This window comes from Poecilia reticulata, linkage group LG10 (assembly GCF_000633615.1).
Source record: "Poecilia reticulata strain Guanapo linkage group LG10, Guppy_female_1.0+MT, whole genome shotgun sequence".
NCBI classification, from domain to species: domain Eukaryota; kingdom Metazoa; phylum Chordata; class Actinopteri; order Cyprinodontiformes; family Poeciliidae; genus Poecilia; species Poecilia reticulata.
In genome coordinates this window covers 10,780,559-10,794,920 of record NC_024340.1, presented here as the reverse complement: position 1 = coordinate 10,794,920, position 14,362 = coordinate 10,780,559, and the positions used below count along the sequence as shown (strand labels likewise).

Sequence of the window (14,362 nt, the reverse complement as noted above, 5' to 3'; positions counted from 1 at the left end):
GCCAAACTAATTTATCCTCCAACTGTGCTTCTAAAGTTCCTTTTATCGATCAGATCGTTGAAAGTTACACAACCACAGACTGAGATATTCACTTTGAATCAAAGTTTGTTGTACCTTGTACGGAAAGAAAGAAAACCACGCAATCTTTAGAAGTGAAGGTGTAGGAGGTCTAGAGCTCACTGGTTTGCTGAAGGACATTTGTTTTTCTGAAAATAGTGAAAAGAAAAAAATGTCTGGATCCTTTTGTGTTTTTGAGATGACTCTGTTTAGGCTTTCTGAGGTGTGAAGGAGGAGGGAGTTGAATGCGGGTGGAGATGGGACTGAGGGTGGCGGCAGGTTCACATCAGATGTGAGACGATGTGTTGGGGAAACTAATTTGTATTCAAACCCAAGTTAAGAATGTTTGAGGCTGCGGGGGAAGGAATTTCCTGCTGGGCACCAAGCAGGGAGCAATCCATGCACTGGCAGCATTTCCTACTTTTACCTTCAAAATGTTTATTTTAGTGAGGAATATGTTCTACCTTGGTGTCTGGTTTTGGTGTGCATAAACACTCAGACTGTGAAATAGCTTTGACTTCAATTGGAGTTATACTTCCTGATGTTTTTGCTCTTAAAACTCAACTGCAAATATATGCATTTCTTATGAAAAGAGAATCAAGGATGATCATGACCACAAAGACATGAATAAATATAAGCTGAAAGGATTCCAGTTTGCTTTCTGGACAAGAAAATAACAATTTTACTTTGTCGTATCCCAACCTTGGCTCATGTACAAGTTAATCAATTATCTGTCAAAGCATCTGACAGGGAAGTTAAACTCATTAAAGAGTGAGAAAGTACTTGATCAATCCTGTTTTGGCTTTTTTTTTCATGCTTAAATGTCTCAGGTTGTTAAAGCAAATTTTAGTATAACAGATGTAGGATTTTCTGTCAGTTTTTAACCCTTTCTTGCATTGCGGTCACTACGGTGGACAGCTGTCTAAAAGCTATTTTTTTGTGCTTCTTGTGGATTTTTATGTTATAAATGCACACAGACCACTGAAGTGGACACTAATGCATCATAAAATACACTATCAGCTACTGGCCATCAGCTGCTAAGGCAAGAAATTATTTTTGTTAAATCCAATATGGCCGACAGACAGAAAAGCATGCCTACCAACCAGGTCCCTCCTACTGTAGACGACTCTGGCAGGTAAAAAACATATTGTGACATCAGATAACCCCTAAAGAACAATACTACTGATGTATTTTTAAAATAACAACTTTGTATTTGGAGCAAAATACAAATGATCACCTAAACAAAATAAAATAATTTTATTTTTATTTTTTTACAAAAGATTTTTTCCCCGACCTTTTTTATGGCTTAAGAAAATAAAAATAAAAAATTGGGGAAAAAAATCCTGACACAAAGGATTATAATTCATGCATAAAAGGGTTAATGGAAAGAAAAAAAAATCTGAACCAATCTTCCACAAAATGTGATTTTTAGACAATTTCTTTCTTACTGTTGAATCATGAACTTCAACCTGAGGTAAGTGAGGCCTGCAGAGCTTTAGATTAAATTCTTTTAGCTTGATTTGTTTCTTCAGATTGCCTGAAAACATTTAAGTGTGACAGAAAGCTAAAAGAGTAGAAATTTGTGATTGGAGGAAAAATTATTTTTTATTGCACTGTAATTAAGAAGACACACCAAAACTAAAACAATTGTCATCTTAGTTCTCTATATAATAAAGACTATATAGTCCAGATACAAATGTGTCTTATTTAGAATAGTTTGACAGTGGCTAAGGATAATGTTATTATAGTTTAGTCACTTATTTAGCTTGGAACAATTCATCTCTGTTTTTAAATGGTGTTGGGAATTGACAGCCAATGCGTGTAATTTCTATTTCATTCACATGTAAGACACATTTTTGCCTAAATTTGCATTGTTGCTGAAGACTTTGTACTCCATTCGGCGGTGACCTCTCCAAGCCGAGGGGTATTTTTGAGATTTTGTTGACTTGGAAGGACCTCAGGCTGATCAGTCTTCTTCCAGTGGGATCAGTCGTCACTGTAAACATGTTTGGGAAAATATTTGCACAAGAATAACTTTGCTCCATTGTGCTCCCTGGCCAGCAGGATGTGTTGGAGGATTTGGGTCTGTGTACAAGATAAGCAGCTATCCAGGTTTTGATTGGCAGCGTGTGATTGCAGAGTGTTGAGAAACCGTCCGTACCTCTTCCTGCTGCCGGTGCCTTGTCCGTCGTCTGTGTTGCAGATTTTTCAAGATGAATAACTAAATTGTGTAAAAATGTGCTGATTCTAGTATTTGACCTACACTTAATACCCCAGGTATTGAGAATTCATTAGATGTTGGCTTTGAGATAATGAGGATTCTGCTTCTAGTGTCCCTTTCTGAAAGTTAAATAAAGCTGGGAAAAGAGCCAATGTGCAGTACATCAGTGTCTGCAACCATTTTCAAATAAACATAGATTCCTTTGTGAGGAGAAATGCCATTACTGTAAAGAAAATCTCCCTGTGCACAACCACAGGGCCTCTCAATCTCTGTTATTGCTCTGTGTTTGTTTTCATCTCTAATGATATCCAGGTGGGGCATAAGTCATGGTGACACATTTATACATAATATGCTGTAGGTGTAGAGTCTTGCTAAATGCTAATACGGCCCTGCAGGGGCTCTGGGATGGCAATGACATTATTGAAAGCCCACATTAACCAAGCACAAGCCAGAGAAGTAGATGCAACAATAATGAATCAAGGCCAGATAGACTTTTGCGGCTGTTTTAGAGGCTATCCACAGAGCTGAGAGCAGCATTGTTTCATCATGAGTGAGTAGGTCATGATTTCTCTGTGAAGCTGAGTGTTATTCAGCACGAGGAGGGACTGAATGGCTTGCTGCAAAATCCTTCGCAGCTTGTAAATGTTGAGAACAGCGTGTCTGATTTCAGATTCCCGATACGTCTCGGAGACTCGGTGGCCCAGCAGCAGCAGCTCTCCGTCAAAAACCTTTCAGTCCGGACCGACCCGTGTAACGTGAATCTAACGCAGCTGCTTTGTTTGTTCCCACAGGTCTGGTGATTGGTTTATCTATGACTCCGCCCACGATTGACAGCTCCAAAGGCGATCGTGTAATTTCTGTCAACGAAACACTTTCTCTTACATGCAGGTACTTTTTGTGAAGGTACACTCTAAACATAGTATGCATAACTTATAAATCTACATTGCTGAGTAGCAATAAAAGTTTATAAACTCATGAATAATTATGGATTTCTTTCAAATTATACCCTACTTTCTCACATATGACAAATGAACTGAACTTGCATAACAGTTTTTCCAATAATTTTAACCACTCAAAGCCCTTTACACTACAGTCACATTCACCCTGTGACACACACATTTACACACCAATATGCAGCCTTGTCCACATCGACATGTGGCAGGAGGAAGTGGGAATCAAACCGACAACCTTCTAATCACAGGACGACTACTCTGCCCACAGAGCCACAGTTGCCCCATGCTGAGATAAAATTTGGTAAAATGCCCTATAGCAGGGTAATTCTGGCTGCATATCTGACCTGCCTAAAATAAATTATTGAACTTATTTAAATTGTTTGGTTTCCTGGACATAAAATTGGCTCTTAAGCATAAACCAGAAATTTTCTTTTGGATTTAGTCGTGAGCCTTTCCAGAAACTCAGTGCTACTCTGATTGATATATTGCATGTTCTCGGGTTTGAAAACCTCACGTAACTCCAAATATTCATCTACAAAGATCTCAGAAGAAAATCTGCATTATGCAAATGACATGTGACACTGCCAGACCATTTAGTCATCATTTAATACTGGTATTAATGTAAGCTGAAGTATTTCTACAATCTTTTCTAAAACACAATTTTGAATAAACAAATAAAAAGTAATGGCTTAAAAGCTCATTTAGTTACTAAATGTTCCTTGAAAGCATCTTGACTTGGTAGTGATTACTGAGGGTGCTCAGTGTTTTTCCAAGCTTGTTTTTGTGAAGCTGATTATATCCTTCTGATGCATGGATTTAAATTGCGTCATGTAAATTTGCTTGTAACAACAATCATTTATCCTCATGAAATCTCGGATTTGCTCTCTGCAGCCAAGCTGTCACTCCATTAACCATTTTATTCGAATGAAGAAGAAAAAAAAACCTGCTGTCTTTGGAAAGCTGGTGATACTTTTGGGCCTTTCCCAAAGCATGCCTTAAATACTTGTTTATATGTAAACCTCTAATGGCACTACCACTGAGAGTCCTCCAAGGCAGGGTATCGATTTCAATTTTGACCATTTATCCTCCGCGGTGTGCAGTTTTCTTGGCTTTAGATAGATGGGCGTTATTCGCACGGGTCTAGAAAATTACCCTGTGGGTATTTTCACAGAGCTCCATCATTTTCAGTGTTTTATCCAGTCATCACATTTTGGCCCTACCCACAGATTTTGGCCATTTGCGTTTGATGTGGGCAGGTGATGAAAGCAGAGCTATCAGTTTTCAGGGAGCCATTATGATCCCATGCAGCCCGGCTCACAATGCCTTCAGGTTAAGATAACAAAATCTATGTGACAGAGAGCAAAGCGAATGGTGGTGTGCAGATGTATGTGAGGATTTATTTTGGAAAAACAAAACAACATGCACTTCACTCACTGTGACTGTTGCAAAAGTTTAATTCTAACCAGTTTGTTCTGATATTAAAGCAATGATTTGTAAATAGCTATATCCTAAAAGTTATGTTTTTGGATGCTCTTTTTCTCAGGGGACAGCGCACTCTGGCCTGGACTTGGCCGGACGAAACGCTGATTGGGCAGGAGCTCACAGATCGCCAGCAACAATTTCAGACCACCGGGTCACTCAGTCAGAGGACGATCTTCATCAGCGAATGTCCCGGGCAGAATGGGCAGCAGTACTGCAAGAGGCTGGTCCTGCACGGCACGCAGGGCAAAGACACTGGCTACTACCGCTGCCATTACAAGGACATTAAAGAGGTCATTGATGGCACCACTGCTGTCAGGATTTACGCTTTTGTTAGAGGTGAGCCACACTAACTCAGCACAGGTACACACCCCAGAGGGACTCCAGAAAGTTGCTAAATGCGTCTCCACCAGGGGTGTAATGAGTCCTGACATGAGGTCTTGCAATATCAAAATGTCCAAATATTTCTCATGAAAGTGAAATCTACCGGTATCTAGTGGTAATTTCAGTATGGCAGGAAGTAATCAAAGAGTCAGAGTAAATATGGCGCTGGCTGTTAACGCTTGAATTATTAAAGACATTCCCAACACCTTTACATCTCTTTGTCAGTCAGGATTGTAGAAAAACTGTTGACAGATGCAAGATACATTTTCTTTATGATCTATATCATCTTTGCACAGAGTTTATGTTTTGGTTTAAAAAAAAATCAGCCAACTTTTTGCAATCTCTTAAGTTTATCTTCCTAAAACCTATGCATATGTGAAAGGGCCAGTAAATTTATAGCGATGGATAAACAACACACATGCTCCAAGCTCCCTCTTTGGTAAAACCTAATGCTGATTCCTGCTAGATGATAATAAAAACAAGAATGTGATTTTTGGGTTCAGTGTTTAATACTCGTGTTTCTTTCTCATGTAATTCAAAGGTAATTGAGCAAAATGCAAGATAATTATGACAATTACATTTTCTGTTTTGACATCTTACGTCAAGCCATTTTTCTTTTCAACTCAGAAACAATAATCCTTTTTTTTTTTCCGAAGGATGTAGTTTTCCCTCCATGACTGAGCAGAACCTCCAGCTATTTGCTCCGGTTATCTTTGGGTGGTCCGCAGGAAAACTGGAGCTTCATTGAAACAGAATATCTGTTTGAATATTACTTATATATTACAATATCAAAGCCACTGCTGTATTATTAAAACTGGAAGTTGTTGAGTTAGGCTCTGTAACATCCTGGATGCTGGCAGTATTAAAGTTTCGGAAATTAGAGATTTGAAGCCTTTGATAAAAACAATAATAATCCGTCTATTCAGTTTTTTTTTTCCCCCCACAATGATTCGTCGTGTCTTATGAATTTCAAAGTAATCAAACTGATAACTGCTCCACATTTTTCTGCCAACAGCTTTTTTTTGTTTTTTTCCTGCTGCTTTCACATCGTGTCACACAGATGATTCACAGCCAAGATTTTAGACTTGAAACCCGGCTTTCGGGGCTTATCTCTTTATTTTGCTTTGCTCTGCGCGCTGTGGCAGAGATGTGCGAGGTCCGTCAGGAAAAAACAAAACAATACAAAAAATAACAGATGATTGTCATGTAGGGATGCCCCGCTGTCCAGACCGCTCATGTGAAGCGCCTGTTTATCCCCACCGACAAGGTGCCAAAACAGCTGCCGCAGATCTAACGAGCGCGTTGATCAGAAACAGATGTAATGGCAGCAATAAATTAAACCCAGCGGGTGGTGGGATGAGAGGCAGCGCACATGGATTCAATTAGACTGGCAGATGTCCACCATACAAGCTGTCTGCACCGTCTGATGTCCACCAAACTCTCACACTCTCAGCTTCTTTCTGAGCAAACTCAGAAAGAAGCTGATTCCTACCTAACACAATCGCTTTTATGCTTTATAACATTAAACTAACATTATAATAAATGATATTTAATAAATAAGCTTGTAAGTCCTACTGTTCAATCTGAACAAACTAACTAAATTCAGTCTTTTGCTTTGAATCGACATGTATGAGTTGATTCAGCAGTAAACCTATCGGGTTTCACCGAGGTGACGTTCTTGGTCAGACCAAAGTTTTAAATTACTCTCCTTGTGAAACTTGTATGTGATTTCAGCTGTGTGCCGTCAAACATTTCTGTGCTGAAATATTCATYRTCTGCCAAGCTCTGGGTCTGGGAGCGATCTTGTTTAGTGGGTGTTTTAGTATTATCTGCAGGCATTTATGGTGCCATCAATAAAACGTAATCTCCCAGTGTGCTTTAACTCATGCGGCTTGCGGAGATGATGGAGTCAGCTTTGACCCGGCCCTCCAGCGCAGGTGCCAAACAAGAGTTTGCTCATAAACAGTGTCTTGTTAGAGTTTTCAGACTCCCTGGACATTTTTTATTTCTCACAAACTTTGATGTATTTTACTGAGATTTGATGTGATAGAGCAAAACATCAGAAAACTATTCCATCCATAGTAGTCCATAGCCACCAGTCCATCACAGAGATTTGTGTTCACTACTCRTTTAATTTAATGCAACTTTACCTAATGAGTAAACAGAGTTCACTGGTGTGCGATTCATTTATTAAGAAGTTTTGGTGCATGGTCACAGTTTGGAAATGTGAAGAGCAAGAAGTGGGACGACAAGCAGCTAAGATCCTGAGGTCAGAAGTTGAAACCCAAAGCTGCACCCAGGACCAAATAGACTCTGTTTATGGGGCTGGTACTCCACACTCTTCCCCAGCTGGTGTATAAGAAGATAATCCGTGAGAATAATAATATGAAATTAATGCTCAAAGATGCTCTCTGTTCAGTTTGACTTCACTGTAATAACAGCAAAAAGGTGGTTCAATGAAGTGTTAACACTTAGGGGTTAAATGAAAATTCTCACCACACTTTCCAGATTATTTGTAAAAATTTCACCTGCAATTTTACTTTCTAATGTGTTTAAAATCCCAATTTTTTTAAATTCAATACAAGTACATCTCTGTGTCTATAACAATAATCGTATCTTAGTTGCTCCCTTCTTTTAGAGAAAATATACAATGTTAATTGATGCCTTTAGGCTTAGGGACTTGTTACTCAGAGAGCCAATACTTTGATGCTTTAACTTTGTGATTTTAAATTATTTTCTGTATGAAAACAAGGAATAATCTYGCCTAATTTTACACTGTCTAACAGCTATGAGTTGTACTATTTATCTTCAATTTGATGTCACCGATCACAGTCATTCAGGGTTTTTTTTTGTTTCTTTTGGACCACATTTCTTCTTCTAAAGATGATTGCTCCCACTATCCAGCTTTAAGTAATGTGTTGGACATCTCTACTAGTAGTTTCTGCAACCTCCTTAGATGTTTTCTCTGCTTGACGTCAATGRTTAGACTAACATGACCTCAGAATGTGTCTCTTCACATRGTTGTTTAATAAGTTAGAGCCACTCATTGCATCAGACAGGGTTAAAAAAAAACTTGCTACCAGATGGAAGAAAGTTGTCCATGCAGTAAGTATCCAACAGGAAGCTCATATATTTTTTCCTCAGTTAAATTCTGGTGACAATTTTTTTTTTGCCCAGGCAGTGTATGAAGTGCTTCTATTGAGAAATAGGTCATTGTAAGGTYCTGATTAATTTTAGGATCACTTGTAGCATACATCCTGATTACATCACCAACTGTGCTGATTGGAGCCTAATTCTGGCTGTTCACTTATCGTCAAGTAGCTTTCTTCTGCTACTGAGAAATCTCACATTTTTCCACTTACGACAGTAATTTTTTTTCCCCCAGCCATTACACAGATGTGATAAGATTATTCAAAGAGATTAAAAAATTAGCCTCTTCTTGGTGTTTCAACTGTTCTCAGATCGTTTCATAAAAGAGGGTGAATAAGGAAACCGCAGGTGTGCTCAGAAATCACTGGCTCTCCAACTCATTTGTTCATAATTTTTTAGAGTTTAGCCTTCGATGTGACAGAAGAAGACACTTGTGGCGCTGACTTCGGTAATCCAAAGAATTACTCAGAGGAAGTGCAAAATCTGATGCCCAGTTTTGTAAAGCTCTGACTTGTACATACAGATTATCTTTCCAGTCTTTGTTTGAAAGCAAATAATATTTTTTGAACTACCACAATGGCATAACATTTACAGCATAATACAATGACGATGTCTTACATCTAGTCCAAATCAATCATATTCCCTCAGCAATATCTGCAAAACTAAACCCTTCTTTGATTTACCAAACAGATTGAAAAACATAACTCTTAACAGCTGAAAAAGAAGATGTGCTGCATGTCACCAGATTTTCCTTTCATCAGGATCATTTCAAATTAAATAACAGCTGCGTCTGACTTCCTGTTTGTGATGAAAAAGCTCTGATTTGCTTTTGTGTCAGATTGTTAAATAATATACTCATTTATTATACTAAAGTGGGAGAAATKRCATCATTATGTGTGAAAAATTTCCCCAACATCTCAAAACAAAGACAACCTGATTACAAAGTTTATGTTTTAAATTGACAAAATTTGTGAAGCACTTGCCTGCTGACCTTTCAAAGCACTTTGAACTAGAGTCGTATTTATCAAGATGCACCAATTCATACACCAGCTTTTCTGTCAGTAGGCAATTTAGAGTTACATCAACATATGTGCGGCAGAAAGCTGAAATTGAACCCAAAGTTCAYATATTACAAGAGAACCACTGTAACGTTGCATCCAGTATGATGTTTTTKCTCTGTGAATTAATGTTAAAATCTCAAGCCCCATGTATTMTGTTTCTGCTTAGAGCTTCCTGTCATTTCAAGTAGATTTTGATTATGTGGTTGGATTTTTTGTTGTTGTTATTTTTGGCCAATCTTCTCTCAGCAGTATGAGTTTTTGTGTGATGTAAGCTGGTAATACGATGCCTGAGATCTCCTCAAACACTTTCAGCTACATTGAGTGAGGCGGTAAAACAAAACAAAAAAACAAAAAAGAGCCAAATGGCAGAGCTATTTTCCTGCAATAGACAACTTGGGGTGAAACTGTAGCAGGAGGGATTAAAYCCTTTGGCTGCCTGTCTCTCAGCTGGCTTATAATAGCGGTTTTTAGTGCTATGTGCTGGATGGAGACAGACTGAGCTTCTGGTAATCGTAATGACCTCCATATACCGCCAGTCCACCGGGTGGGACATTATCAGGCCCAGGGAGATCTGTGTGTTCGTTCACAAAGTTACCCCAGTAATAGCTGCCATTACCCCGGCTGGTGTCAAGATTACCTCTCAACAGCTCTATGTTTCTGTTTTCCACCAGACCCTGCGCAGCCCTTCCTCATGAGAGGCGGATCCGGCAGCGAACTGGAGACCATTTACGTCACTCGCTCCGCCACGCACGTCATAGTGCCATGTCTGGTCACAATTCCTGATCTGAACGTCACCCTGCAGTCGGTATGCTTCCACCTTTTGTGTCACCCATTAAATCTGTCAAGTGTTTATAACAACAAAAATGTCAAATCTCTCTCTTCTTTTTTTTTTTTTGGATGTTTTCATTCACAGTATCCTCCAGGTCTGGAAACCAGGGGAATGAAGTGGGACAACAAGYTAGGCTGGTCCATTCCCAGATACTTCATTGACAGCACACCACTGATCATTGTAACATGCACMGCCGCACTGGAAGGCAAACTCTACTCTTCTGACAACTACTACATTCATACTACTGGTAAAAATGCACTACAAATTACGCACGGGCTAATATAAAATTCTCCTAATGGCAATTATAGTATAAAAAATTACCATTACCATGGTTTCACTGTATCATCGAATATTTATAACTTTATCTATACCACTAATATTCGATGAAGCAAAATAGTTTATTCTATTGAGATTAAGCATTTTTAGTGGTAATTATAYGTTTTTCTTCTGAAACAAATCCCTATTTTCCATTGATCGGTCAGGCTATTTGCTCCAGCAGGACCAGCAATCAGCTGCTAAGCACAGTATTAGTTTTAGAACCTTAAAACGTACATTTTATTCAACTCAATAAATMAATTTTAAAATGACTTTCTTTTTTGTAGCATTGTCTCTCCTAAAAAACAGAAAGTGATTGATTGCCATTTATGGATAATCACTTTTCTGAAAACAACTTGGAGACAAAAATAGTTGCTTCAAAGCTATAACCTTTTAAAAACTGAGGAAAAATTAAGACTGGTAACCTGTTCATATGTGACCACTATATATATATATACAATGACTCATGTTCAGTCTCAACTTTAAGCTGAGATTTCATTGTCTGTTTTTGCTGAAAGGGAAATTAGAGGGGAAATCAGAGGTGGTGCTAAACTTACTGCTTAGTTGCAGAATAATTGTGTGCCAATGAGTCACTCAATTATGTCATAATTCAGAAAATGTCAAGACTTTTATTGAATCATGCCATTTCCTCAAAAACTACTCCCTTCTYTAAGTGGGACATAAGCAATTACGCCAGCAGAATGTGACAGGAAAAAATAAAGAAGGGAAGTCATGGTCACATTTTAGACATCTGACTTGATGAACTTTTTGCTGAAGTTCCCTCTCAAWGTGAGTGGACTTTGAGGACCTTGGCCTGAGGCACTTTTYTCTGCAGTGGGAGATTATTCACCTCTTTCTTCAGAGGAGGAGAGGAAAGTCATACCCCGCTGCTGCCAGCCAAACATAATAGCTGCATCAGTCAGAGGAGAAACCGAGTCTTCACTCTGTGCACTAATGGGGTGTTTCAAACAATCAAGCAATCACAGTGTATTGCACAGACATCAGCGTCATTTCCACCGACTGCCAAAAGAGATGGGTTCTATATCAGCTTCCCTGGCCAGTGTCCAAAGCTTTCTCAGCTTCCCCCCACTAGACTTTACTCTATTCTACTTTGATTTGTCCCAGAAGCAGCTTGTCACATGAATGGAAACAGTGCAAAGTTGTAACGGACCGGCCTTTTATAGTAGCACGGCTTCTTTGGTCCARAAGAAAGTAATTTCCTCCGGGCCCRTGAGGAGGACRGAAAAAAGCCGCTGACGATGTCACAGTGACCTYTCCCGCTGCCTCGTTCCCAATTTTTCCTTTTTCCCGGACAGGAAGTAAGATTTACGAAGTCAAGCTGTTTCCTGAGGAACCGGTAGAGTTGATGGTGGGGGAGGCTCTCACCCTGAACTGCACGGCGACAGTGGAGTTCGACACCGGGGTGGACATCCAGTGGTCTTATCCCGGTAAACAGGTACCTGGCAGACGCTGCGGTCAGAAGCTGAATATTTCAGCTGGTGCCTAATAATACCCACAATGTGCTTCTCCTCGACAGACAAACAGCTGGGCRGAGACCAAGCCCCAGCGAGAAGCTCTGTCTCATGCCACAGAGGCGGTTCAGGTCCTGACCATCCACTACGTCAACGTCACAGACACCGGACCGTACGTCTGCACTGTTACTAGCATGGAAAGAACAGAAATTCTCCAGACTCAAGTCATTGTTCATGGTGAGCAATGCAGAACACATCACTACAACAAACCGGTTTGTTTTGAAGGCTTCGAGATTCCAAGACGTTTGGCAATCTTTGAAAAATACCTAAAWTTAAAACTCGACAAACATGCTAGCAACTCAGTGAAAGAGTTTTAGAAAGATGCTTTATCTACAAATGCAAAATGTTGTCTAAACTGTAAGACTCTTATTACACTGTTGCCTTTCTTTGCAGTGGTGGATGAAAATATGTGAAATTAAGCTTTGACATTGACTTTAGCATGCAAAATTTGAATTTTGCTTGAAGCTGTCATATATGTTTTTGTATATACCCCAAAAATTACTTAATCGTTTCTGAAATGCCATACCAATGATCCAACCATTTTGCTACATTATGCAGATGCTCCATCTGCACTGATTCACTCACCTTGCCATGCTGAGTGCTCGAGGTGACAGCAGCACAACCTGACATGTCTTGAGATTAATTTGGTTAATAATTATCTGTTTATATAAAACTTTTAACATTCATCCTAAGGTGGCCATGGGATACATAAATATAAATGTCACAGTAAGTGTTGCTTACATCTTCTTTGCAAAGCAGCAAATTGTAAATTTTTACAGGCTTTTTTAGAATATACATAAAATTTACAAAGAGGGAATATAAAAAGAGGGATGCATCTTAAGCAACACACATACCCCAAAGACACGGCAGGTCTCAATTCTGGTAAAAACAAACTTCGTTTCATCACATCTGAATCCATGTGAAAGATTTTTTTTTWATCATTATATGCTGTAAGAATATAGTCTGTAAAATTACAAACTTGGCCTGCACRAAATGAGGGGATCATGCAATTCCAATGTTATTTTTGAATGGCATGAGCCSCAATTAGTCCATGTTATTCTCATTCATCAACTCTCCACATGTGTGTATCTTACTGCTGGCCTCTGGAGCAGCATACAGGATRGTGTTTAGTTTTGATATGCCACTTGTATTATAATAAGCTACCAAATGTTACGGTCCAAGAAGTCAATGCAGTATTGAAAGTGGATATTGGCAATGCAACAATAATTTTGATTAAYTATRCTGTGGATCCCTCTTCCTTTCATCRCCTGAGCTTTCTACACATCTACGGATCACTGCGTTGCTTTTCCATGCATTCTCGTCCTGTTACTTAAAAAACAGAATCATAAATAAGAAAGCAAATATCAATTCTTAAGTTTACTCTTTTATTTAAATTCGTTWCTTTTTTATGTWATTGAGGTGAAGCTTCATGCCTAACTCTTACATTTGATTTCATCATAGTATCCCACATATTTACAGTAAATACCATAAAGGGAATAGCAAATGTAAATGTTTTGCATAATTCCACAATTTCTTGTCCACATTACAAACTTGCAATGAAARATGAGTTTARTCGAAACTCGTCTTTTGTTSTTTTTGTTGCRAAAACAACAAAAGCAGAGGTCAGTCGTTGATCTCTGGAAATCAAACTGAYATCTTTCACACAGATCTTCAGATTTATTCACAAATGCTGATGAAAGACTTTGCTTTCAAACCAAAGACGCGTTGAAGTGTGAAACCACAGCACGATGTGAAAAGACATCAATAAAAAACATTTGAAAATCCGGTCCACCGGGGTGAATGCCAGCCATTCACACGTAAAGTTTTTAAGGCCAGAAGTGCTTTATGTAAAAACTGAATGTCCTCAATTCCAGAAGGGCCATTTATCAACCTGGACTATACAGACGGGCCTGTGGTGGAGGTAACCGCTGGCCAGAAGTCCTTTAAATTGCAACTAAACGTGTCTGCCTTTCCCACACCTGAAACGCAATGGTAAGATAAGCCACTTTGGTGTGTTCACAGTAAAGCAATGGGATATTTTCAGAAGCATAATTAGCCCTGACATGGCTGCAATTTAGAGATTAACTGAGGGGGCAGAGCACCTGAGGAGCAGTGTGTTTTGTGCTGAGGCAGGTGTGTGTGTGTGACTTTTTCAGGTACAAAGATGGCATGCTGATAAACCAACGGGCGGAGTTCAAGAAGAAAAGGATAAGAATGCACTCTAACCACGCTTTGGAGATTAAAGATGTTTGTCAGGAGGATTCTGGTCTGTACACGGCGGTGCTGAAAAACAGTGTCGCTTTGCTAGAGAAGAGGCTAAACATCACTCTTGTTGTCAACGGTATGCACCTGCTGTTTCACTTTCTTCAAACGGATGTGTA

General features: G+C 39.2%; 1 protein-coding gene across 2 annotated transcripts in view; it reads left to right on the top strand.

The window, feature by feature from the left end:
- flt4 (fms related receptor tyrosine kinase 4) overlaps positions 1 to 14,362 on the top strand; it is a 62,505-nt gene that overhangs the window by 18,503 nt on the left and 29,640 nt on the right. For both annotated transcript variants that reach the window (XR_001777025.1, XM_008419919.2), the window contains exons 2-9: positions 3,070 to 3,166; positions 4,775 to 5,049; positions 9,977 to 10,110; positions 10,219 to 10,381; positions 11,766 to 11,905; positions 11,987 to 12,158; positions 13,856 to 13,973; positions 14,138 to 14,322. Coding sequence is in view for 1 of the 2 variants with exons in the window: in XM_008419919.2 (XP_008418141.1) it covers positions 3,070 to 3,166; positions 4,775 to 5,049; positions 9,977 to 10,110; positions 10,219 to 10,381; positions 11,766 to 11,905; positions 11,987 to 12,158; positions 13,856 to 13,973; positions 14,138 to 14,322 (1,284 nt within the window). In the remaining variant the exon portion in view is untranslated. The remainder of the gene's footprint in view (positions 1 to 3,069; positions 3,167 to 4,774; positions 5,050 to 9,976; positions 10,111 to 10,218; positions 10,382 to 11,765; positions 11,906 to 11,986; positions 12,159 to 13,855; positions 13,974 to 14,137; positions 14,323 to 14,362) is intronic.